The following is a 27,632-nucleotide window of genomic DNA, read 5'->3' as shown; positions in this document are numbered from 1 at the left end:
TCTGTCTCCCTCCCACTGTCTTTCTATCTATCTGTCTATCTCCCCCTGCCTCCTATGCAGCAGCATTTCTCTCCCCCCACTTCCTGTGCAGCAGCCACTGCAGCATTCCCTCCCCCTCCATTTCCCTGTGCAGCAGCATTTTCCCCACTCTAATTCCCTGTGCAGCAGCAGCATTTCGATTTCCCCCCCCCCCCCACTTCCCTGTGCAGCAGCCACAGCAGCAGCATTCCCTCCCCCACACCACTTCCCTGTGCAGCAGCAGTTTTTCCCCTACCCTCCCTTTCCCTTCCCGCGGTCTGGCTGGCTCCCTTAGTCCCTTACTGTCCCCCCTTCCCTTCCCACAGTCCCGACAAACCTGCCGATTCCAGCAGCGGGGCCTTCTACTGCCCTGATTTACTCTCGAACGTCCCTGATGACATCATCAGAGATGCGGCAGAGCAAATCAGGGCAGTAGAAGGCCCCGAAGCAGCGAGTGTAGAGTGCAGCAGACGCTGCTGGAGTCAGCAGATTTGTAGTCGGGACCGCGGGAAGGGAAGGGGGGCGGCAAAGGACTAAGGGAAGGGATGGGAGGGTCAGACCGCAAAAAAAACTTACAGAGTGAGTGGGGAGCCGGCAGAGGAGTCTTTTTGGTCAGCGCTTCTGTTCCCGGGCCGCTAACGGGTGCTAGAATATATGTCTGTTTTTCTTTCTGTCTCTCTCCCTACCCCTATCTTTATCTTTCTGTCTCTCTCCCTCCCGCTGTCTTTCTGTCTGTCTCACTCCCTGGCCCCCTTTGTCTGTCTGTCTTTCTGTCTCTCTCCTTGCCCCCGTGTCTTTCATTCTATCTCCTTCCCTACTTCCCTGTGCAGCAGCCGCAGCATTCTCTCTCCCTCCATTTCCTTGTGCAGCAGCATTTTTTCCCTTCCCCAAAGAACTTTATAAAAGATGTTCCTAAACAATTTATTTATAGAAAACATCACCTGAAAACATCACCTTCTGGTGCTCGAGTGTTCTTACAGGGAAACAGAATCCTAAGCACGCATGCGCACTGTTGCCTGCTGGGGCCCTACAGCTCACGGAAAATGGGAGCACGCAGGTAAAAGTGCGCATGCGCGGCTTAGGGTTTTATTATATTAGATTACTTTCCAGCATCTGTTGGGTTTTAAAGAATAAAAAGGTTCAGGCTATGTGAGAAAAAGAGAAGTCCAATTTAGAATGGTAGATAGAATGTATATGTATTGTTCGAATGGCAGTATATGAATGAGGAATTGAAATAGGTTTAGTTGGGTTAACCTGGTGACTTAGTGAATCTGTGTTTATTTCTTAGGTCAGGTATTTCCCTCACCAAATCATCCATGGATTGGGGATGATGTAGAGGCAGCGTTTGCAGTCCCTGGAAAAAGGAGTACTAGTTATGGTGCAGTAATAACACTTTGGGACGCTGTTACAGGATTCCAGAAGGAGACAAAAATCTTATGCATGCCAAGGACTGTCACAATAACAACTAGGTTAGGTGAGTTGTGGAGTATAATATAGGAGAAATATCATAAAGTAGGTGGAAATGAAGTCTCATGGTACCACATTAGTCAAAGTTTGGATTTTGCTGTATGCCAAAGGAACAAGAAGAAAATGAAAGTTCTCTCAACTCCACCAAAATAAAATGTTCAGGGAGATTAGAAAAAGCAAATCTTTCTTAAAAAACAAAACAAAACAACCTGGAGACATGCATGGCTATGGCTGATCTGTAACATGAAGATTAACAAGAGAAGCAATTATGAGAGCAGAGTAAAGAAAGGAAACAGGATACAGCAGTTTTTAAGCCCAAGGCCATACCTACACAACAAATGTACAGTATAGCATACTAGTCTTAATAGAGCAGACAGTGTTGACACAGAGTGGACTTGAATGGACTGAAATTAACTCTAATTTTTCTTTAAAGTTTGAAAACAAAAGAAGGCACAGAAAAAATACACATAAACCTATCTGAAAAGAGCTGGGTATAGATTTAGTTTTATAGATTTGCTATAACACCTCTCAAGAACATACAAATAAAATGGTTTATAATATGAAAATAAAAATCAAAACGAGTGGGAAAGCATGTGAAACATGATTCATGAAATTCTTTCCAATCTTTGTGTGCGCAAGTGTGTATATCTGTTACATAGTAGCATAGTTGATGGCAGATAAAGACCTGTACTGTTCATCCAGTCTGGCCTAGTGGTTAGACAGCTGCCTCAGCACCCTAAGATTGTGAGTGATTCCTAATGCAGCTCCTTGTTACTCGGTCAAGTCACTTAACACAAAATAAGTACCTGTCTAAAATATGTAAACTGCTTTGATTGTGTAAACCACATGGAAAAAAAATATAGATGTCCCATCCCCTCTGCACAGGATCTTAGTACCAAGGGCTGTACTAATCCAAAATAATTCATTCCTCTGACAGGTTTTGTTGGGCTGCAGCGCCTGGACAGAATGGCTGTTTCCAGTTCAATAAGGATGGTATGCTGAACCAAGGATCTTGCTCCCACTCCTATGAGTCCATTGCAGGAGATACTGATCACTGTTTTCAGTACCTCCTCCTTCTCCCTGCTCTCTGCTGCCCCCAATTAGTTATTTCTTTTGCAGGCCAGCCTACAGGAGCAACTTTAATCTACTCTCTCCCTTCTTTTTTGTTGTTCAAGTATTTTTTGTGGTTTTCATATTTGTTTTCTTGTTCACCTCCAGTGACTGCCTGGTCTGCAGCTCAGCGAGCCAGCTTGAACTGTGGAGCTCGGGGGTTTCCCCTTCTGTTTGCTCACTCCTTGACTTGATCATGAGTACTAGCGCAGGCTGTTTGGGCACCAATTGCATTTCTTCGGCGCGCATAGAGGCTGCACTTTCCTCTTCCTTCTTTGCGGCATTTGGATTCTGGTCCTGGGAGTTGAGGCTGAGTCTGGCTGTGGCCGGACTGTTTGCTGAAGAGTCAGAAGAGGCAGCTTTTCTGGTGACAGAAGTTCTCTCCTAATTCCATTTACCCTGAGAGGAGCTGTGGCAGGCTGCAGCACATCTTCCCAACGTCTGATCTGTGAGTAGGGCTGTCACAGGCCTCAGGGCAGTTGGGGGGGGGAGGAGGTCTGAATTAGCTGTTTTTGTTGTGATAACTTGTAGCTTTGTTCAGCCATTCCAAAAATCCTAAAATTGCTTTGGTTTTTTGGTAGGAAATTCTGATGGTGGCCATCATGGATTTTTCCCAGTTTGAATTTTAAGTTCTCAAACTTCTTCAGAAACCTCATTTTTTATTCTAACCACCAGGGAAGGAGTCCTCAGGCTCCAATAACATGAATTCATGTGAAGTTTGTTCCGGATGGACATTGGAAGAGCGCTTTTGCATCAAATGCTCTGCTGTGCAGGCTGGTGAGATAGGGACCTTGGGTTCAGCCTCTTACCATATTATTAATGCTGCCAAATGACTGTTAGGATGGTTGGGGAATGATATTGCCTTTTCAGAGTCCCAAAATTCACTAGTAAGGGCGCTGAAGGCCCCAAAGCACAAAGAAAGCGCTCTAATCCTCCTCTTAAAGGGGGTTCTCGGTCCTCTATGCCCTTTACGCCTGACTTTGTGAACTTGCTCTGGCAAGCCTATGTCAACGATGCTGGTGTGTCTTCTGGGTCAGCTGAGAGCGACCATCTGTGCAGCCTCCCTGTAATTCTTCATCTGTGTTTCTAAGGAGATCTGTGTCTCTAAGACAGGGGTGTCAAAGTCCCTCCTCGAGGGCCGCAATTCAGTCGGGTTTTCAGGATTTCCCCAATGAATATGCATGATATCTATTAGCATCCAATGAAAGCAGTGCATGCAAATAGATCTCATGCATATTCATTGGGGAAATCCTGAAAACCCGACTGGATTGTGGCTCTCGAAGAGGGACTTTGATACCCCTGCTTTAAGGAGACCTGCGTCTCCCCTGGACTCTAGCAGTTGGTTGGACAGGGTCACTGAAGATAATGATCTGGACGCTTGTCCTCTTTCGCAGAATGATGTGACACTAGGTAAAGTAGATCTGGGTCCGAGTGCTGCTGTGGACCAGGGTGAACTCCCTTTAGTTTGCAGGCTGTTCAGTCTGCTACTCTGATGGATCTTCTCATTGAGTTTGTGAAAGAACTCAAAATTGATCCTTCTCAGTCTACCATCCAATGTTCTCTACTGCCTTCCCGTAGCATCCTGACCTGAAGATCCTTATTTCTGAGCACTGGGAGAACCCTGAGGGGTCCCTGAATTATACCCTATGGTCCAGGAGTTTAGCAGACATTTGAGGTGCCTGAAGTGGACTCTCTTGGTGGCTCAGGTAACCTAGTGAGGGAGGCATACTCAAGGATCAGCAGGACCACAGACGACATGTTGCTGAAAAGGCAGTTTGAGACCTTGACTAGCAGTGAAGGCTGCTGTGGCAGCCTACTTTGTGGCTCATGCATGCCATTCTAAATTTCATAGGCTGAGAAGAACACCTTCAGAACTTCCTTCACAACTGTTGCTGGTGGGGTGGACTATGTGGCGATGCTCCGTATGATCTGCTGAGGGTAGTGAGCTTATTCTGTGTCTGCACAGAGAATTTTGTGGATCAGACATTGGGCTGGAGATTCCATGTCCAAAGCCACTCTCAGCAGTCTTCCTTTCAGGGGCAATATGCTGTTTGGCCAGGGGTTAGATGACCTCATGGCTAGCGTCCAGGACTTCTAAATGACAGGCCCATGGGTCCTTTTGAGACTCGGACCATCCGTGCCTTTTCTCCTCTGGATCCTCTTCCCAAAGATCCTTACAGAGCTCAAGGCAGAGATTCTCTAGGAATAGAAAGTTCCAGGGCTCCATCCTCCCATCCAGGTGGGCAGCCCAAGAAGTCACAATGACACCAGGTCTTCAGTCTCTCCGTGCAAAATTGGAGGCAGGCTACAGGGCTTCCTGGATGCATGGGAAGCTATAACGACTGACAAATGGGTTCTGGAAGTTATCAGTGATGGCTACAAGCTGGCGTTCACCCATCCCCTCTCTACCTAGTTTGTGGACTCACTGACGGGCAGGCCGGAGAGGGTTGCCTAGGTCCAGGCACCCCTGCAGAGGTTGCTAGACATTCAGGCAATCAAATGGGTACCAGATGGAGACTCAGGCTCCGGCAGATACTCTATAAACTTGTCATGTCCAAGAAAGGCTCAGACGATTGGAAGTTGATCCTCAGTCAGCCATTGCAGCGGTGCAGCCAGGGGTGTTCCTGGCAGCTCTTGACTTGATGGAGACATACCTCCACATTCTAGTATTTCCGGATCACAGGTGCTCCCTAGGTTTTCATATCCTGGAACAGCATTTCCAGTTCAAGGCTCTCCCTTTCGGGCTAGCTACAGTCCTCTCTGAACCTTCACCAAGGTGATGGTTGTAGTGGTGGCCCATCTCTGCAAACTGGGTTAGCTTGTCCACTCTTTCTTGGACAATTGGTTCATCAGAGCCCCCTTGTGAGAGGAAGTGGCATGAGTGGTTCAGACTGTTCTGATGATCCTTCAAGGTCTGGGCTGGTTTGTTAATCTGAAGAAGGCCTGTTCAATCCCTGTAGTACCAGGGTGTCCGATTTGACATAGAGAGAAGCTGAGTGTTTTTTCGAGAGACACGCAGGCTGAAATTTTATTGCCAAATCTCAGCTCTCCTGGCATAGCAGTCTCCGTTGGCCTGGGATTGACTTGTAGGGACCCTTACCTGCGTAACACAAAGACAGGCATTTCCTTGCGGACCGTCCCTTCTTTCTTGCCAAAGTTGGTTTCGGTATTCCACATCAACCAGGAAGTTCGACTTCTGGTTTTTCAGTCCTGTTCTAAGAAGGACAAAGTCTTTAAGGTGCTAGATATCTGGAGGGCTCTCTTAGGTTACCTAGAGGTTACAAATGATTTTCATCTTATGGACCGCCTCTTTGTTTTGACAAATCCAGCCAAGAATGGGAGGATGGCTTCCAAAGCCACCATTTCAAGATGGATCAGGCCAGCTATTACATCCTCCTACGTTGTCTGTGGAAAAGAACCTCCATTCGCTCTTCAAGTGCATTCGATGAGAGGAGTCGCCTCTTCTTGGGCTGAAGCTAGGATGATTCCGGATGAGATTTGTCGGGTGGCAACTTGGTCGGCCCTTCACAATTTCACCAAATTTTACAGAGTGAATATGGCAGCTCAGGAGGACTCCTTCTTTGAAGGCAGGCTTATCTCTCCCACCCGGGATTTTGGTACGTCCCTAGGTTCAGCATACCACCTCTATTGCACTGGAAAATGAGATTAGGTTCTTACCTTGATAATATCTTTTATCCCAGGACAAGCAGGCAGCATATTCTCACAGATAGGTGACGACATCCACAGAACCCCAGTACTGACAGTATAAAAGTGTATCGTCACTTTAATTTCTTTAGAAGTCTCGAGACCGTACCGTTCATGTGCAAGGGCCTTCCCGTCCAATGTCAACTCGCGGGACCATCAGTTCGTAGTTTTCCATGGAGCTAGAAGTTGTGTTTTGGAGCAACTCCAAATGCTCATTCTCTAACCCCTTTTTTCCTGCCTTCCCGTTATTTTCAGTTTTTAATTTCCTCATTATTTTATTTCCTAAGTAGTTTCCTTTCAGATTCTTTAATCTTTTTTAGCTTCAGGCCCCTTTCAGCCTCTTCGCAGCACAGCTGCATCGACCATTTTTTGAACTCTGGTTTACTCAACATCTGATACAATTGATGCTTCATCCTCGCTGCAGCCATTTTTCCATTGATGTCTAAGCTTCCAGCTGCAACAGGTCCATCTCCATCACTGACCTGCACAGTTTGGTACCTTCAGTGTCTTGGTTCTGAGCATTGGGTAGATTTATATTACATTACATTAGGGACTTCTATCCTGCCTATACCTTGCAGTTCAAGGCGGATTACAAAAGAGCTAACTGGACATTTCCAGTGAAGTTACAACAGTATTGGTTGTTTTTTTTTTTTTTTTTGGTTACAAGGGAGGAGAGTTAGCTGGATTAATTCCGGAAGAACTTGCAAATTGGATATTAAATTGACTGTACGTTACTGTGTGATATAACAAATAGATTACAGTTATGTAGGGTCATGAAATAGTTAACTGTTGTTTAAAATATTGCTCTGGCCTACATAGCTGAAAACAGTGTATAATCTATTGACTGCATCTGCCTAAAATGTATGTCCCTACCTTACCACATTGTAAGCTGAATAGATAAGAGTTTGAGCCATGATGTACCCTGCCCTTCTGTACATTTATTGCAAGAGTTAGATAGGTGTCCTGCTAGTGACCTGCTAGTGTGAGCTTAGAACCAATGAGTGTTAAGAAAAGTAACACGTGAAAAGCTTTTTCTAGAATTCAGTTGTATAGCCAGAAAAATGAATAAATATCTCTGTAACTTCCTGGTTTCGGCACTTCTGAGCCAGCTTGGAGCTCAGGGGTCCAGCATGCATGCTGTGAATAAAACTTGTACTTCTTCACGCCTCTGACTTTGTGTGTCCAAGTGACCTTTCATTTGGCGCCCGAACAGGGACTTGAAGGTCTCTTGACCACTGGTTACTCGATTGGTCACTTGTTTCTGGTCCTACGGCTGATATGTCTGCTTAGCCGGCTGCCTTCCTTTTGGGGGGTTGGCAGACCTCAGGACGTTGGACCGCTTCAACTGACTTATCTAGTCTCAGTTTAAAGTACAAGAATCTGTATCTGTATCTGTACCTGGAGTGGCCACTATCTGGTAAGTGGGGATTGATCATCCCTATCCTGTCTCTCGTCTCCTGCCTAGTAAGCCACGTGATCTGTCGCTGAAAAGTTGTGGGAAAGGGATTCTAGGAACTGTTATTTTCTGGTTGAGTAACTGAACTGAAATCTGTTGTGTTTTGTGTGTTTGAGAGTGTCTGAGACGTCCTTGAGGACGAAGCGAGTGTGGACCTGTTAGTACTGCGTTTCCCTAGTCCAGAGATGGGCGGGGCCAGGAATTCAGGGAAGTGTTTTTGTCCTCCATTGCACAATGGGGGGATGTTTGTCTACCTGTGGGGATCTCTTGATATGTTAGCTAATTTTAAAAAAGGAATTTGTCTTTGATTATACTTAACAAATCAACCCTTATTTGTCTGTGCCAGTTAGAATGGCCGATATTTGGTGTGGGCTGACCCCCTCTGGCTCCCTGGAAGAGGACATAACCCATCAAGTTTTTATGCATTCGTTTGCTGTTGGTTTCTCTTCCAGTCTGCCAATTTTTGCATTCCAATGGGAAAACCCTTCCACTGGACAAACCTCCTAAGTAACCTGGACCCGTCTACCCCAGGGCTTTAAAATTAGCCCCACTCTATTCAGCACTGCCCTTGCTTCAGACCTTGCCAAATTCTTCCCTTCATCTGATTCCCAAGTCCTGCAGTATCCCGGGTTTTTTTATGAGTTCTGTCTGTCCAAATGTATTAGTGAAGTTTAAACTGTCAGTTGTTCACAGCATGAGAGGAGAGTACTTTTCCTTTTGTGCTGATAAGGGCCATGAAATGTGTAGCACTTCCAATGCGGTTTCTCCTGAAACAGATAAGTGGTTTTGCATTTGAAGTTTTTGGCTATGTTATAAAATGTTTATATATATATTCAGAAATGCATATAAACGAAAAATATGATTTCTGGAACTTATATTCCATGCTAAAAAGAAGTTCTTTGTCCAAATTTAGTAGTTATTTGTCTAAATTTAAAAATTCTGAAAAGGACTACATCTGTAATTTGATCTCTTTGATCTTTAAGCACTTCTCTCTCTCCTTTGTGAAATTCTTTAGGAAGGGGGAGTAAGTCTCTACTGAGACCCATGTTGATTGTAAAAACAAAAAAAAAAAAAATAAAAATGAACAATGTTTAAACTTGTGAGTACAGTAAAACCTTGGTTTGGGAGCATAATTTAGTCCAGGGCACTCGTGTACAAAAATATACATACTTGTATTGTAAGCCCTTGCTCGTTTGGAACAGTCACTGCATTCCTGCAGCGTCATATAGAGAGGAACCATTGGCTCAGTTGTGAAAATGTGATGCTTCTATACTGTATGTACGTGTATTGCAAGACGTTGCTGGTATAGCAAGTTAAAATTTAATCATTGCTTGTCTTATAGAACACTTGCAAACCAAGTTATTTGCAATCCAAAGTTTTACTGTATATTCCAATCTTTGTTTTGTATTTCTGTATATAAAAAATGTAAGTTTAGGTATAACAATGTAATTTTTAGGAATGCTTTTGTATTGAAGTAAATATTTTTGCCAGTCAGCTGATAGTGAAGGGACTGCTGCTTTAGAGAGCGCTTGTGTCAGACTACCCTGCTTAGTGGGTGGATCCAGAACTGCATTTAGCTTAATTTTATAAGTCAGCTCTTTGGGGTAGGAACCTGATATAGAATAGGGCTTGAGAACAATTCTTATGTGTTAGTACACATCTTAAGTTCAATTATTTTGTACCTTCTCTAATCTTTTGTAAACCACATAGCTCTTCACGGTATTGCGGTATATAAACTGTTATTATTATTATTTATCTGAGTCTTTCAGATAGTGGGTCTGCCTTTTAAATTTTCCTGTGGCCATATTTACATTGATTTCAAGTATGCCTTCCTCGTGTCACCTACCTTGGCTTTCAAATCTCCAAGGGTACCAGGTCCCTTCCTACACCGAGGTCTAGGCTGTCTGTAGTCTCCCTGTCCCTGATAACTGCAAGGCTCTGAGCACCTTTCTCAGTATTGCAGGATACTGTCCCATCTGGATCCCTGATTTCTCTACTATTGCTCATCCTCTGTATGATTCCACCAAAGGCGCTGACTCAGCCCCTTTTGTCTGGACCCAACTTCAGGAGCGTCTTTTCGCTGCCTCCAAAAACTTCTGACTCAGGCCCCTGCCTTCTGGCCCTTCTGCCCAAGAAGCTGAGCTTTATGCCCTCACTTCTGCCCTGCGCCACTCTGCCTCTCAGTCTTGCAATATATATACTGACTCCAAATATGCTTTCCTTAACTTGCATTCCCATAGGGCCATCTGGAAATATCGAGGTTTCATTACAGCCTCCGGCCGCCTGATCCACATACAACTACCCTCACGTGTTTCTGTTATGCTCTGCCATGCTTACAGACGCGTGACGGACCTTGTCTCTCGTGGTAATGCCCTTGCCAACCGCACAGCCCGAGCTGCCAGTCTCTGCCCCCTCTTTTGGCTCCTCTGTATACAATCATTCCTTTTCTGGATTCCCTTACACCCCAGTACGCTTCTCAGGAACAGACTTGGGCATGCATTATTTTGGGCCAGTCTGTCCTGAAAGAGGGGTGGATACAAAATGCGCCAATTCAAGTGCCAATCCAGACCCACACACTGATACTTCAAACGCAAGCACAGCGGGTACCCTCATATTCATTCCTCAACACCTGGCCCTCACGATTGTCAAAAGATGCCATGATCTGGCACACTCTGGAGAACCCGCTATGAAAATTGACTCTCAAGAGACATTTCTTTATCAATCACCTTGATCAGCTAGTCCGGAATATGGTCCGACAGTGTGTTGTCGGTTCTAGAATAAAATTCCCAATCAGATGACTGCCACCTCTTGGATACCAACCTATTGGAACAAATCCGATGCAGGTTCTGTCTGTAGATTTTACCCACATGCCCATTTCCCGTTCTCTCAGTCACTTCCTAGTCTTCACAGACACCCTGACTAGATGGGTCAAAGCCTTCCTTACTTGCACTGAACGCGCCAGGGAAGTAACCAAACACCTCCTGAATAATTCCGTGCTTTGGTCTTCCTGTTTCTATAGGCAGTGACAACGGCCCTGCTTTCATTGCTGATGTTGTCCAACAAACTGCTCAGGCTCTCCAAATTGAATGGAAGTTATATGCTGCTTACTATCCTGAGAGCTCTGGTCAGGTCGAAAGAATGAACAGAACTCTTAAGACCCTTCTCACAAAATGAATTGAAGAAACTAATCTGTCCTGGCCTGTCCTGCTGCCTTCTGTTCTTTTTCAGATTAGATGCATCCCATCTAAGCCCCATTTGAGCTCATGTCCGGCCGGCCACCACCCATTGTGAACCCAGATCCTGGTTCCTTTGCTACTCTGGGATCAGATATCCTCCAGAGTCAGGTCCAGTCTTTAGCTAAAGCCCTTCAAGAGCTCCACAAATGGGTCCTGGAAAGGGCCCCACTATCGATAGCTACACAAGTCCATGGGTAATTCCCTGGAAATACAGTATGGCTAAAACTTGGAAGTCAGACTCCCTGAAACCTAGGTGGATAGGTCCTTTTACTGTCCTAATTTCTTCTCTTACAGTTGTCAAGGTGTCCGGACATGAAACTTGGTTCCACTACAACACGGATCTTCAGCTGAAGCTTTCTAAGACCTCAAAAGTTCTGAATATTTACCACTGTACTTATCAGGTGTTCTGAATATAATTCTTTATAAGTGTTTGAGTTTAATTGACTGCCTGTGGTTCACCACTGCCTTTAGCAAGTGTCTTGAGTATAACTGTTTGAAGTTTTCTAAGTTGTGCCTGAAAGAAAAATGAGTTTCCTATGTTAGTATATATATATCTGATATTTGTGTTGCCCTTACTTATGCTTCTTTCTTCTGTATTTCTTTCCTATTGTACTTAACAAGTGCAGCCCCTTTGCCTGATGTTTGTTTGCATGAAGGAGTTAAGTACAGAAAGTGTTAAACATCAGAGGGTATTTTCTGTTTCCAACCTACTGGTGATGAAGTTTAAAAGTGGACGGAAATCTGCATTTATAATGTTGAGGGTCCACTTATCAACTAGACTCTTATTGTAGACCCCACTCGCCCGGTGTCTTTGTATTGTGATACATGTGTGCTATTTGATGTTTCTCAAGGTCATGGTACTACCCCTAATTCAGTTTTGTGTGGCTCCCTAGATTGACAGCGTTATTATACCAAATGTGCTAAGTATATAGGTCTGTATAACCTGATGCCTTTAAGAACTGCCCCTATGAGGAAACCTTCACTAATGGTGGAGCCTGTCCTTTATGAGAAAGAATACCCCGTCTGCCTCCCTTACTATAGGTCCTAGCTCCGGCCCCTTGTGTACTACAGGCTACTGTAATCCCATGGTTTTCACTATCACTGACCCATATAACTGGAATGCCAATGTCCAAATCCAGAAGGCCAGAGACTGCATGGCATTGTATATTGATGGTAAAAGGTGAGACTCAGGTACTGATGTATATGTCCGAATTGTATCCCACTCATGTGCTTCTGTCCATCACTCTGTGGTGTTTCCCAGTTTTATGAAATTATGAAAGTAGATACTAATATCCTGTAATCACTAGAAATCTGTTTATATAGTTTGCTGAAACTATAGGTCAGACTCTTAATGTTAGCAATTATTTTGTATGAGGAGGGACTGGTATGGGAGAACAGTGGCTATGGGAGGCAATGCAGCTGGACATGTTAAACCTGACTTCACAGACCCTCACTTTTACGTCAGGTCCACGACCTTCACGATGGGCCTTGTGAACCTCCATTGTTGCTTCCCACTGTCTTCAGCCCTTCAGACACTGCTTAATGGAACTTCCTATGAATGATGGTCAGCTCCTGATAGTTGATACTGGCTCTGTGATCTGTTTGCCTACTCTTGATTGCCTGCTAACTAGACTGGTACATGTGTGCTTTGCATGATTCGTCCCAGCTTCTTCCCGATGGTGAACACCTGGGAGCCCCTGTATTCAACACCAGAGGTCGCCAAAAGCGGTCTACTTCCACCAATTCCCTTAAAATAGGTGAATGGGGTGATGACTGGCCTGCAGAACGGATCATTGCTGCTTATGGACCTGCCACATGGACCGAGGATGACACCTGGGGCTATCGGACCCCAATCTATTTGCTGAACTGCATTATTTGTCTATAAGCTGTACTTGAACTGATAACCAATGAGACCTCCCGAGCTTTGAGTACCATTGGCAGAGCGAATGCTAAAATGTGCACTGCTATTTATCAGAATCGTCTAGCTTTGGACTATTTACTAGCTGCTGTGCCTGTGATAAATTCAACCTCTCCAACTGCTGCCTTGAACTTGAGTAAAGTGATTGAGAAGGATGTGGATCGTATCACCAAACTGGCTCATGTTCCTGACCAGACCTGGCGTGACCTTACTGCAGACTGGATCTCTGGTACCTTCAGCTCCTGGTTGCCCTCTGGTTCAGCACTGAAGATCATCTTGCTGGTTGCTGCCCTGTCTTCTCTGCTCCTTTGCTGCCTGCCCTGTATGGTCCCCATAGCCATAAAGCTGCTCCACTGAACTATGGACTCTGCTGTCAACCATTCCACTGCTGTATTGGCCCTTGCCCTCTCCCAGTATCGTCCCTTACCCACTGGGAACCCCGACTTTCCTGACCCCTAACTTTATTTTGTCAGGCTTGGCTCCTTAGGTACGCCAGCCTGAAAGGGGGGAATGTAGGGTCATGAAATAGTTAACTGTTGTTTAAAATATTGCTCTGACTTTGTGTGTCCAAGTGACCTTTCAGTTAGAGTACAAATAAGATTACATTACATTTCAGGGATCTGAATACTTGGTTGGTGTTTTGGGGAGGAAGAGATTATTTAAGTGGAGGTTTTGGGGGAGAATTTATCTAGGAGGAGGGGGAAGGGTTGGGTTAAGATATCTGGATAAATTTTTGAAAAGTAGAGTTTTTGATTTCTTTTCGAAAAGTTTTGAAGTCGCCCATTTTGTGTCCACTGTGTTTTTCTCCAGAAGCATTCTCTGAAGGCTAGGCTTCTGCAACAAGAAAATTTTTTCGGGTCTCCTTCTGCGCGACCATGTCTTCTTCGCCGTAGAGAAGAGAAGTCCATAGGCCATTATTGAGATGGCTTGGGGAAATCCACATCTTTATTCCTAGGATAAGCAGCATAAAATCTGTCTTACTACTTGGGACCTAGCTAAGTACTTGAGACCTGGGTTGGCCACTGTTGGAAACAGGATACTGGGCTTGATGTTCTTAAAATCATACTCCAGAGGCATTGACACTGGCACCTCGCTTGGTGTCAGCTCGGATGGTACCATCGACTTCGCCTCCTAAAAATTCTAAGAAGCGTTCTCAATTCAGCATCCACTCGTACATCAGCATCATCATAAGCATCGAGTAAGTTGATACACGCCAAACACCAATGCAAGAGATCAAGATCTCATTCTCTGCAGTTAGTCTCTCCTCAGAAACATGCCTCATCGAGGTCACCAACGCCTCAACACACTGCAGCACCGACTGTACCAATAACATCTGCGATAACTGTGCATTCTTTACAGGAGCAAATCAAAGAGATTCTTTGAGGGAGTTGGCACTTATGTTGCAAGCACAACCAACCCCCTCTTTCTCCCTCTGCTCCATCGGTACCAACCCATCCCAAGCATCGCTCCACTAGGGATTCAGGTACTGAACCTTTGATACCTCAGAGGTGTCATACTACTCAGTCTCATTTGTTTTGACATCGTAGTAGTATTTCTCACTCTACATCAGACCAGCACCAAGACAGAAGTTCCTCCAGATGCCGCAGTCAAAGGTTCTCCAAGTTTATTCTATATTTGATATACCGACCATCAACAAATATCTGATCGGTTTACAATACAGTGGTGCCTCACACAACAAACTTAATTCGTTCCAGGAGCAAGTTTGTTATGCGAAAAGTTCGTTATGTGAAACGCGTTTTCCCATAACAATACATGTTAAAAACAATTATTCGATCTGCAGCATAAAATATGCTAAGATGACATAAAAAAAGATAAATTTGTCAAAATGGTGAAAATGGTGGTCTTGCTGAGGCCAAACTCTTTGACGAGGTCACACTGTTTTACCCCACATTCACTCCTTCTAATTATTTCCCGTTTCATTTCAACAGAAATCACCTTCCTGCTTTTTTTAGAAGCCATGATATATAAAAAATATTGAGTTTATCTTAAAAGGACGACTGCCGTGATACGTGCGTGCGTGCGTGATTTAATTCGTAATGAAGAACGATTGCCGCGATACGTGCTTAAGTTAAGCGCAGTGACTAACGACTGCCTGCAGTGCCTGCGCGGAAGGATGCAATACATCGGCAGCGATCGTGGAAGATCGGGCGACTTCGTTGTGTGAAACGAAGTTCGTTGTATAAATCATGACATGAAGTTCGTTGTGTGCAGCGTCCGCTGTGCGAGGCGTTCTTTATGCGAGGCACAACTGTACTTAAATCAAAGTACAATTTTAAAAGAAAGGGGGACATTTCGTAAATATAGCATAAGTGATTGATGAGACAGAAACAAATTTGGTACAAGAGGTACTAGAGTTGGGGCAATGAGAAATGCATCAAAATAAAAAAAAATTAAGAGGAAGGTAAGAGAGGGAGGGGAAAAACAAGGGAGGGGATGTCGCTTCTTAAAAGCGGTTCTGGAGTGGCAGGGTATATGATCCTATCTCATATTTGATATGCCATCCCTAAATAAAAATGTTTTAAAGTTTGCTCTTAAATTTATTGAGGGATTCTTCAAGTCAAATGTCAAATTGGAGAGCGTTCCAGAGTGCAGGGGCTGTAGCGGAAAATATAGTATTGCGAGTATAGAAGAGCTCCTTAATTGGGGGAATAGTTAGTAAATTCTGGTTAGTAGATCTTAAAGCCCATGAAGTGGCATAAGGGATAAGATACTTATCTAGGAAGGCTGAGGAGCGGGTGGGTTTAATTTTGAAAGCAAGTAGGAGTATCTTGTATGTTGTTAGATGCGATATTGGTAACCAGTGAGCTTTGCGGAGTAGTGGGGTGACGTGGTCATATTTATTTGCCTTGTGTATGAGTTTGATGGCAGTATTTTGAATTAGTTGTAGTCTACAAATTTATTTTTGTGTTATGCCGTGATATAAAGAATTGCATTAATCAATGTGTGAAATAAGGGAGTGAGTTAGAATGTGAATGGAGGGGGGGGTCAAGGAGGGATTTTATCGAACAAATTAACCTTGAGTTTGTAGAAGTATTTTTAGATTAATGTGCTAATTTGGTTGTGGTAATTGAGGTCTTTGTAGGATGACTCCTAGGAGTTTAATTTTAGATTCAATTTATATAGGGCTAGACTCAATACATATTGGTCCTTTTAAATTTTCTTTGTTATTGGCTGGGCATAATATGCCTCTTGATTTTGCTATGTTTAGTGATTTTATTGATTCTGAGCCATGAACTGATTTTGCTATGTTTAGTGTTTGTTCCTGTATTTCGGTGATGATTGTAGGGTTGATAGGGTGGAGTAGTTGGATGTCGTCAGCGTAAGTGAAGATGGTGAATCCAATGGATTGTGCTAAGGTCAGCAATGGGGCTAGGAAAATGTTGAAAAGCAGTGGAGAAAGAATTGAACCCTATGGGATGCCATATGTTTGGCAGTCTCTCAGTATATCTCGGCAGTCTTCTCAGAGATGTTGGTTTAAATCTAAAGACCACTTCTCCAGGCAAACCTCATCTCCAAAGAAGACTGATTTTAATTCAGACCTATCTGATCCAGAACTCTGCTGCAAAATCCTAAGGTATAACATCAGATTCTTCTCCTCTACCACCTAGAAGGAGGTGTCTGCCAGAGAGTTTATTATTTACCAGTCATCCGTCCGATGGGGTAAGCCCTACTGGTCAAATGTAATCTGAATTTGAGCTGAGAGCTGAATTGTTTGATGCCTTGGACTTTGAACAGACCTCTAAAGACTGCTTGAAATTTCCATTTCACCACCTAATGAGGGATACTAGGTTTGTAAGACTGGGAGATGCCTCTTGTTTCTGTGACACCAAGAAAACTAGACTACAGAGCCCAGTCATATCCAGGATTTGACAAACCTCAACTACAACATCACTCTCTTTTAGTTGAGTCTGCTCTCAAGAGATCATCCAGCACCAGAGCATATGCTAGTGCTCCTGGGAGAGAGGGCTGCACCCTAGATAAATTTGGATGCATACTGTACCAAAAAACAATGTTAACCAGTTGTATCCTCAGCTACAATTTTTACATGACTTTCTAATTAAAACAATTAGTCCAGCAGTTACCAAATTATGAACAATATATTCCCGGTGACTCACTTGAGCAATTCCAGGATATTGCTCACAATCTGCTCGAGACTAGAAAATTCTGGTTGCGAGTATCTGATCTAGATCCTAATGTTCAGGATTGTCTATAAATATCCCTGGTCTTGGGGATGAATTTTTTTGAGACAAAAATCGAAGAGGCAATTCAAAAAATGACCCAAACATGAGCAAAGTATGACTACTTTTTCTACTAATAAATCTTCAGAACATCAGACTTCTAGACATTACTATAATCCTAGATACCATCTTAGGTATCTTCTTACAAGTGACACTATGCCCAGCCAACTTCTACTTCTAGGGCTCCTCCACAAAACTGCACCAGGAAACATTGATCTCAGAAACCTCAGACTGAACCTCAGCAAAAATTTACTCAGTCCTTTTGACTCCCTCAACCATCACAACCTCATCTTTATCCCATTGGAGGTCGGTTAACCCATTACTACCATTGTTGGACTCTTATCACAACTGACAACTGGGTTTTGCAAGTGATAAAAGAGGGTTATGCTCTTCATCTTCGTGAAAAGCCACCAAATAAACCTCCAAAAGAGTACTCTTTCAACTCACAGCAGCCCTCCCTTCTTCAGCAAAAACTCTTGGCCCTCTTTCAGCTGAATTTTCATTGAGCCAGTACCTCTTCAGTAGTGAAGTGGGGCAGGAGTGACTTTTCTTCACTTCTGCCTTGTGCAGAGCCACAATAAAAAATGACTGGCAGGCGAACGACTGGCTGCAGGGATGGTGCAAGGAGATGAACTTTGGGTTCCTGCATCATGGAGAGGCACTGCAGGGACCAGTCGGGTTATGCCTGACCAGAAGAGGGAAGAACGTCCTTGGACACCGCCTAGCCCGCCTACTTCACAGGGCTTTAAACTAGGTAAGTTGGGGGAGGGTATGGGCACAAACAACATACCTGACGAGCTAAGTTGTCAATACTTTTTTGAGACTGAGATAAGTAAACACTTTAATTCTGGGTCACATTATAATTCTGGGTCACATTGTAATTCTGGGTCTAGGGGGAGTACACATTGCAATTCTGGGTCTAGGGAGTGTACACATTGTAATTCTGGGTTCAGCGAGAGTACACACATTGCAAATTGTACTAAAGGAGTTCAAGTAGCCCAAGCGGGAATACCCCCACAGGGTACACACATTTCCGAGTCTGGGATAGGAGCACACTGTAGTTCTGGGTCTGGGGAGTCCGGGACAGGTACACGCTGTAGCTCTGGGTTTAGGGAGAGTAAGAGACATGCAAATAATGCTAAAGGTGTCCTTGTTGCTAAAGCGGGAAGGTCCCTACTGAGACGTAACATACACACAACATGGAGGGCTATGTACGTCAATGCCCACAGTCTGGGAAACAAGATCCTGGAATTGGAAACAGAAATGAGAAATGCCGACCTGGATGTGGTGGCGATATCTGAGACCTGGCTCACGGACTCCCACGGGTGAGACATGGTCATACCGGGTTACAACTTGCTTCGCCGGGACAGGGAGGGCAAAATGGGAGGAGGTGTAGCATTATATACTAAAGATGACATTAAGGTCACCAGAATCACAGATGTACAGTACACTGGGGAATCCCTTTGGGTAAATTTAGCCAGAGGGAAGGACAAATGCCTGTATCTTGGCGTAGTATACAGACCCCCCAAGACAACAGGATGACCTAGATATGGAATTAATCGGAGATATAGAAAATATCACCTTGCGTGGGGACACAGTATTGTTAGGTGACTTCAACATGCCTGATGTGGATTGGGTCACACTTTCCTCTGCTTCCGGCAGCAGCAGGAAGCTATTAAACTCCTTGAAAGGAGCAAGACTCAGGCAACTAGTGTTGGAACCAACAAGGGATCAGGCAATATTGGACTTGATATTTACCAATGGAGAAAGTGTCACAGAGGTCTCGGTGGGCGACACATTGGCCTCCAGTGACTACAACATGGTATGGTTCAATCTCAGGAAAGGTTTCACTAAATCTACCACACTGACCAAGGTCCTCAAATTCAAGGACACAAACTTCCGAGATATGGGAGACTTCGTTCACCAGGCGCTACAAAGCCAAGCAGAAACCGATAACGTGGAAGAAATGTGGTTGACTTTGAAAGCCACCATTCAGGAAGCAACAAACCGCTATGTTAATCAGTAAGTAAACGGAGTAGGAACAATAAGCCATAGTGGTTCTCTGTGGAAATCTCGGACTTCATCAAGGAGAAGAAAAAAGCATTCATCTCTTACAAACAATCAGGGAAACAGGACTCTAGAGTAGACTATCTGGCCAAGTCAAAAGCCGTCAAAACAGCAGTTAGTGAGGCCAAATTCTGCATGGAGGAGTCTCTAGCAAAGAACATCCAGAAAGGAGATAAATCCTTCTTCAGGTATATCAGTGATAGAAATAAGAACTCAGGCGGGATAGTACGTCTCAGTAAACCAGACGGTGACTATGTAGAAACGGACTCGGAAAAAGTCCAACTGTTAAATGAATACTTCTGCTCAGTCTTCACCCGCGAGGCGCCGGGACTCGGCCCTCAGCTACAAACAACGGTTGAATCAGTTGACCCATTTAGTAATTTCAAGTTTACACTCAGCAGTGTCTACTGCGAGCTGTCAAAGCTCATGGTTAACAAGGCAATGGGGCCTGACAACCTACACCCCAGGGTGCTCAGGGAGTTGTGTGATGTCTTGGCGAAACCGCTCTCCGCACTTTTCAGTCTCTCCCTTAGTACAGGTAACGTACCGATGGACTGGAAGACAGCAAACATCATTCACAAGAAAGGCTCCAAGATGGAGACCGCAAACTTCAGACCAGTGAGTCTCACATCAATAGTGAGCAAACTAATGGAAACTCTAATCAAACGCCAATTGGATACGATCATGAACGAGGAGAATCTACGGGATCCCCGACAACATGGATTTACTAAGGGGAGATCCTGCCAATCCAACCTGATCAGCTTCTTTGACTGGGTGACGAGGAAGCTGGATGTTGGGGAGTCCCTGGACATCGTTTACCTGGACTTCAGCAAAGCATTCGATAGCGTACCACACCGCAGGTTGCTGAGCAAGATGAGCTCTATGGGATTGGGCGACACATTGACGAAATGGATTGAAAACTGGCTTGGAGGTAGGCTTCAGAGGGTAGTGGTAAACGGCACCCCCTCTGAAATGACGGAGGTGATCAATGGAGTGCCTCAGGCCTCCGTCCTGGGCCCGATCCTGTTCAATATAAGAGACTTGGTGGAAGGGCTCCGAGGTAAAATAACATTATTCGCCGATGACGCCAAACTAAGCAATGTAGTCTTTGTCTGATGATGTTTAACAGATGAGTCAATTTATTTAGTAATTTGGATTTCTCTCTTACCTTTTGGTCTCTGGACAGCCGCCACGGCCTGAGGCCGCCAAGAGTCGCCGCAGCCAACTGTCTCCACCTGCATTGCCCCCGCCGCGCCACTCACCAGCACGTCGCTCTCCACCAGCGATCCGAGCGGTGACGGAGGTGACGGTGGATTAGCCGCTGGAGGAGGAGACTGGCGGGGAACGGAGAACAGGTTCAGGGCTGCCAGGGGGGGAGGGAAGAGGGGAGGAGTAAGTCCAGCTGAGACTGGCAGGAAGAGGAAGGTGGGGCAGGTGAGCCACCACCGCGAAAAACTTTAGGGAGCCAGCCAGACCGTGAGTGCGGGACGTTATAAGCTTGCATGTGCACTCTTGCCAGCCACGGACCTACGGATCATGAAACACGCTGGCAAGAGTGTGCATGCGCGGCTAGCGTTTTATTATATAGGATTCAGGTACTCAAGCATTTTCCCTGTCTGTCCCAGCAGGCTCACAATCTATCTAATGTACCTGGGACAAAGGTGGGGATTAAGTGACTTGCCCAGGGTCACAAGGAGCAACTTTAACCACTGTGCCACACACTCCCCCTTGACACATGCATCATCATTGGTGAAGGATTTTATCTCCTGGATTACACCATCAGCCCACACCTCGATGCTCCTATTGATGTACACTCCCTAATTCAACAAGTAGAGAGTACTTCAAGGAGTCTGACTCCAGACGATGATTTGCCAGAGTACTTGGTAGAATAATCCTATAGTCCTAAAATCCTTCCCCCCCTTCCCCTCCTCAACGATGCAAGTCTCTGCCAGAGTGTGTATCTTTTACTGGTTTCGTGAGACCGATAGGTCAGGCATGGACCATCAAAATAGAAATAGAGGAGGAACCTCACTGTGAACTTTTTGAATGCCTTGACTTTGAGGCACTTCCAAACAAATGCATTAAGGTACCTTTGCATAGAATCTTGAAGAAGCTTTATTTAAGAACTGGGAGAATCCCTTGTCAGTCCAGGTAGTATTTAAAAAGATAAGACACAATGAGGGAAATTCTAAAACCGGTGCCTAAACTTAACGCCCTACCAGCGCTAAGTTAATTGAAGAATGGCGTTAGAAATGGTGAAAAATGGCAAGGTTGAAGTGACTACCAGTGCCTAAATAAAAGACACTGGAATTGTACCTACGTAGGCACTATAGGTTACCTAATGCTAAAGTAGGCATGGCCAGCACCGGAAGTGGTGTTAGGCAGTCTAAAGTGCCTACGTAGGCATGATTAACGCAAAGATAGGCACCGGAAATGTAGGACTGGAAAACCCTGGCTTACATTTCCAGCATCTATCTTTTCTGTAGGTGTGATTATGAAACTGGCACCAATGTGTGATTGACACGGTATCAGCAGCCATTTTTAAGGTGACCTCCAATATCGGAGCCAGATACAGAATCTGGCCCAATGTATAGAATTCAAAAGTGTCCAGGCTTTGACAACTCAACTTCAACATCATTCATTAGTTGTGGAATCTGCCCTCAAATGATCACTTAGCTCAGGCAGAGAAGCCAGGGCATTGGACTCTTTTGGCAGACACATTTTCCAATCTATACTCATCAGTAGAATTATGGACTACCAATTTTACTTGTCCATATATTTTAAATTCTTAACTGTTAGTTTTATGAAATTCCCTTCAGATAAACTAAAACAATTTCAGCAGCTATCTAAGCACTTGTTTACTACAAGAAAGTACTGTATATGGCTAGAGGAACTTTTGATGCATTAGATGTTTCTTCTCTAACATCTGCATTGACAATTGCAGTGTGCCGCTTGGTCTGGCTTAGAGTATGTCTGAAAACTTCAGTTGAAGAATGCCTTTCCAATGTCCCTTGTAAAGGGGATGACCAGTTTGGAGATAAAATTAAGGAGGTAGCAGATAAGATTTTAAAAAAACACACAGATACTATGACTACTTTTTTTTTTTTAAGTTCAATTTATTTATTGAGTAATGAAGAAAAGGAAAAAAGTACAACATAGAACACTTAATTTTCTTCATTGTCTAGAAAATATTCTGCCTCATCCAGATGCTCATATTACTATAACACCAAATGACGTTAGTCTGCCATCTTCATCATCATGTAATATAAGTGCCTCCTGATGTTTTATTAGATTGATGATTTGAATCTTATAGCAAAAAATTTTTTGTAACCAGTTAATTTGTATGTATTGGCCATTATTTATGACTGTGGCTATGTAAACCGTATAGGTAATATAAGATATATAAATTTTTAAATAAATAAATCTAGGGCCTCCTGCTCAGCGACTCCCATGCAAGACAACAAAGGACACAGAAATCACATCAATCTCAATCCAAACAGCAGTCCTCCTTTTCACTCTTCTAGAAAGCATTACCAATTTCCCTGCTTCCTCTCAATCTTCCCATCAAAGGCAGATTACCGGTGATCTACTTCCATCAACATTGAACTCTTATAATAGATCACTGGGTGCTTTGGTTCATCATTTAGGGCTACGCCTTATGCTTGATCAGAAAACCTCCAAACCACCTATCAAAAGAATCTCATTTCAACTTCCTCCAGAAGAACCTCCTTTACTAAGAAAATAAAATAGAACCTGTTCCTCTGTAGGAGAGGGGCTGGGGAATTCTACTCAAAGAATGGAAGCTTTCGACCAAATCTGGAACTCATTAGGTTGACATGTCTAGCGGGATGCAAGGACAGGAAATTAAACAGGTATGAATACATTTAGCCTTTATATGCTATTTATGTGCATAAATTAATGTGCCCTTTATTGTTCCAGAATGCAGGGAAACAAAATATACTGCTAAACATATTTAAACCTGAAAACCCCAGCTAGTTTAAAAATGTAGCAGCCTTTTCCTTATGAATAGGCTCTGTGTACTCTAATTGGATAGAAAAGTAAAAGAATGTATTGTACAGATAATTCTGTGGACTCTTTTGTTATTGGCTAAAACTCCTCTCACTGGGACAGCTGTCTCAATGTAAGGCAAGTTGATGACATAGCAAACCAAAAATAGCAAAGTTGTTTTGGATGCTGGGAACAGTCAGTGTGAATATGTAAGTACCCAGCCTGAGGCCTTCTCCAGAAGGATTTTTGTAAAACCCAGTGTAAGTCAGTTTTTATTTTATTTTAGGATTGTATGAAATGTAATCTTTGCTTAGTATTTTTGATCCATGAATCTGTGATCATTGTAATAGTTTATGGAATATGGGGTTAGGAGGTTTTTTTCTATTAACTCTGGTGACTTTTTTTTTTTGCTTTGGCTTTTTTACTATATATCATGTAAACTATATTCTTTTACAGTTGTGTTGCTAGAAAGATACTGTTATTGAACAAGACGAATCATAGCTGCAGTATAGCATTTTTAAAATTCATACAGTTAGAGAAAGTAAAACAAAATTCCAAAGTAAAATGTGTTTTCCTTTGTTAACAAATAAGCAAAAAAATGCATTTTATAGGGAATAAGATGGTTGGTTTTCTTAGTGTTACAGAGGGAAGGATGTTGTATTTGCTGTAACCTGTTAAAAGAGCTCTTTAGGGAGACTGGGATAGAAAATGAAATATGATTTTTGGACCAAAAAATGGCCCAAAAATGGAAGTCTCAGTTTATATTCGGGTCAGCACTAAACCGCCCTGCTACTAAACCTGTTGCAGGCCTGCAGTAATACCTAGCTGTGGACTGGGACATGAATGATCCCTCCTGTCTCCTGCCCCAGCCAACCTTAACAGTTTTTATCTCCCACCTCCTCCTCCCCCGCTCCGGTACCTTTTTAATCCCTTGTGGGTCGGGACAGGAGGGATTCCTTCTGTCTCCTGCCTGGGCCGACTTTAAACAACTTTTATCTCCCTCCTGCCACCTCTACGTTCCTGCTAAATCCCTGGTGGGCCAGCGGTGAATCATGGCAGCAGTGACGTTCCTTCGCTCCTGCCTATGTAGAGCCGCTATCTAATTAGCTGTTGCGAGTTCTCATGGGACTGTGCAGCAGCCAATTAGCTAGCTGATCTGTACGGGCAGGAGCAAAGGTATATTGCTTCTGCTGTGGTTCACAGCTGGACCACCAGGGACTTAACAGGTATGCAGAGAGGGCGGGAGGGAGATAAAAGTTGTTTAAAATCGCCTGGGGCAGGAGACAGAAGAAATTCCTCCTGTCCCGGCCCACTGCTGGATCACCAGAGATTTAAAAGGTATTCTGGGGGAGGGGGGGGGTTTGCAGGTGGTGGCAGTAGGGAGATAAAAATTGTTAAAGTTGGCTGGGGCAGGAGACAGGAGAGATCCCTCCTGTCCTAGCCTACCAGTCCTTGTGGTAGGCCCGGTGGATGCCTCTAAGGGGGGGGGGGGGAGTGGGACAGGGTACAGAACCTGGCTGGCAGGAAGGAGGGGGGCTGGGTACAGAGACCAGCAGGAAAGGGAGTGAGGGATGAGGATGGATGCAGAGCAGGGAGGAAGGGCAAACGGTAAAGAGCCAAACAGGGAGGGAGGACGGCTGGGTACAATCTCCAGGGCATGCAGCTGGTCACTTACCCAAATGAGGAAAAAGGTAAGCTGGAGACAATCCCAATATCAGCTTAAAGCAGGTACAGCTGATAATTGGGATTGCCTCCAACTTACCTTTTTCCTCATTTTGTGTCCCTGTAACAAAAATTTATATTAAATATACTACCAACATCTAAAATAAACCACACTTAATCGAACTTCACATCATTTCTTCATATTATTACCTAATAGTGTCGCTCTGGTCCAGTTTGAATCTGGAAATCGAGTGGTGTTTAGGTATACTATTTGGCTGAATTCAGCAGTCAGATTTTGTACAATTACCAAATATCTAAAGGTGACAATCGCATAGGAAGTGGAGCATCAGGGCAATCTTCCAATCCTCAGATGACAACTGACAATAATGTCACTCAACAGCAGCTTCAGAAGGAGCAGTTCAAATTTGGGAAGAGAAAAGTACTTGCACCAAACTGCTTTTCTAGAACTCCTTCCCTTATCTGGCTGTGCTATTTTTTTTAATTGTGCAATTTTATTTTCTTTCTATTTTAACCTATAATTTTGCCTCTGACATGGAATTGGTATTTTACCTACTAGAATGTTTTATTTTATTGCCATTTATTAATTTGAGTTCCATCTGTTCTAGGTACTGCTATGTGGATACTTGGTAGCAATGACTGATGTTGAATCTACATATGCAGATTTTATTGCTTCAGGAAGATCAGGCAGAAGAAATGCTATCCATGATATTCTTGCATCCTCTGATAGTGGGACTACAAGTGATTTAGCTTTAAAACTGGCAGAAATGAATATAAACAAGGATGGTAAGTACTGATCACCTACACTGTTGAAATTAAGAGGTATAATTTTGTAGACTCCTATTCAATATACAAGATTGTTTTGGATGTAATTTGTAAATAATGTATTTTCCATCAACAAAAAGGTCTGTGTCATGTACACAGTCAATGACAACAGTGTGCATTGATGGAAAGTGAGAATGCTCCCAGAATTCAGAATTAAGTTTAAATTCTGAGTATTCACAGTCCTTGCTGCATGCAACAAGTCTCAGCATCTGTTTTTCTGAACTGCCCAATAGACTTGAAAATAGAGAATGACATGGGGAAAAAATCTGTCCCCGTCACCGCCCCGTCACCGGCCCACCATCCTCTGCACCGCCCCGTCACCGCTGTTCCCTTCACCGCCCCGTCACCGTCACCGCCATCCCTTTCACCGCCCCGTCACCGCCACTGCCATCCCATTCACCGCCCCGTCACCGTCCCCGCTGCATCCATATAAGCCTTAGTACTGTAATATTTAGCTTATTCCTTTCTTATAAATCAAAGTTCCTGCTGCTGAACTAGAGAAAGAGATGTTCAGCTGGCAGGGCTTTGTTTATAAATTTTTATCAACACAACTAATATACTATTTTATCCTAAAGCAAAAAATAAATAAATAAATATAATTTTTTTTTCTACCTTTGTTGTCTGGTTTCTGCTTTCCACATCTTCTCATTGAATTCCTTCCATCCACTGTGTGTCTTCTCTCTGCGTCTTCCATTTGCTGTTACTGTGCCTCTCCCTTAACCCCCCCCCCCCCCAATTGGTCTAGCACCCATCTTCTTCCCTCCGCTCCCGCATAGTCTGGCATCTGTCTTCTTCCCACTCTGTCTTCCACATTTCCCTTGGGGGGTCTGTTCCTCTCCACCCTCCTTCAATGTCTGTTCTATTCCTTTCCACCACCACCCTTCCCTTCCTCCTTTACCATCTGTTCCTTTCTACTACCCTTCAGCTCCTCTCGCGTGGCCTATCTACCTTCCTTCCTCTTATTTTCATGGCACGTTACAATGTAATTTGTGCAAGCCACTAGAGCCTGCAAGCTCGGTCCCTGTCCCATCCCCACAAACCATCTCGCTTCTGTGCTCCTATTTTCTCCATTTCTAATATCTCCCCTATGTATCTGTCATTGCCCCCCCTGTGTCCATATACCATCCCCATGGCATGTCCCCTTTATGTCTCTGTCCCTATGCCCCATGCACATAATTTCCCCTCTTTCTGTTACCTTCCTGTGTCCAGATTTCCCCTATCTTCCTCTTCCATACCAGTGTGTCTCTTCTTTTCAACCCCATCTAGCTTTTTTCCCTCTTTCTTCCCCCCCCCTGCTTCTAGCATCTGGCTCACCTGCCAGTCCTTCCCTTTCTTTCCTGCTGTGGGTTTTTCTTTCCGACTTCATCCCCTTGGCCCAGAATCCTTTTCCCTTTCACTCCCTCCTTCCAATTTGAGCCGGGAACACTAGCGATCGCACGGTCCCCGCAGCCACTACCTGCCTGCCCAATCGATCCTAGTGTTTAGCCAGCTCTCTCCCTTCTCCTCACCTTAGTTTATAGGTTTTCTTTTTCGGCGACCTGCACGCTTTCCCAAAGAGCCGCGCACGCGCGGCTGCTCAGTGTTCAATCTTCTGCTCTGCTGCAACTTCCTGTTTCCGGTTGCGTCAGAGCAGAAGATCGAAACTGAGCAGCAGCGGGTGCGCGGCTCTCTGATAGCGTGCGGGTCGCCGAAAAAGAAAATCTACAAACTAAGGTGAGGAGAAGGGAGAGAGCTGGCTAAACACTAGAATCGATTGGGCAGGCGGGTGTGAGCTGCGGGGACCGCGCGATCCTTCATGCCTCACTGCGGGGACAAGACCATTCACCGCCCCGCGGGCGGTGAATGGCCTTGTCCCCGTCGCCGCAGCGACTGATAGTTTTCTT

General features: G+C 44.3%; 1 protein-coding gene across 6 annotated transcripts in view; it reads left to right on the top strand.

Moving 5' to 3' along the window:
- PKIA (cAMP-dependent protein kinase inhibitor alpha) overlaps positions 1-27,632 on the top strand; it is a 53,015-nt gene that overhangs the window by 11,195 nt on the left and 14,188 nt on the right. For 2 of the 6 annotated variants that reach the window (XM_033930280.1, XM_033930279.1), the window contains exon 2: positions 25,533-25,710. In XM_033930280.1, coding sequence (XP_033786171.1) covers positions 25,560-25,710 — 151 coding nt within the window. In that variant the 5' untranslated portion in view covers positions 25,533-25,559. Of the gene's footprint in view, positions 1-1,306; positions 1,493-2,703; positions 3,044-23,433; positions 23,505-25,532; positions 25,711-27,632 lie in introns of those variants that run through there. The other 4 variants (XM_033930278.1, XM_033930277.1, XM_033930283.1 and 1 more) reach the window with 4 other exon arrangements.

Source organism: Geotrypetes seraphini, chromosome 2 (assembly GCF_902459505.1).
Source record: "Geotrypetes seraphini chromosome 2, aGeoSer1.1, whole genome shotgun sequence".
In the NCBI taxonomy this organism is placed as follows: Eukaryota; Metazoa; Chordata; class Amphibia; order Gymnophiona; family Dermophiidae; genus Geotrypetes; species Geotrypetes seraphini.
This window is presented reverse-complemented; position numbering and strand designations above follow the sequence as displayed.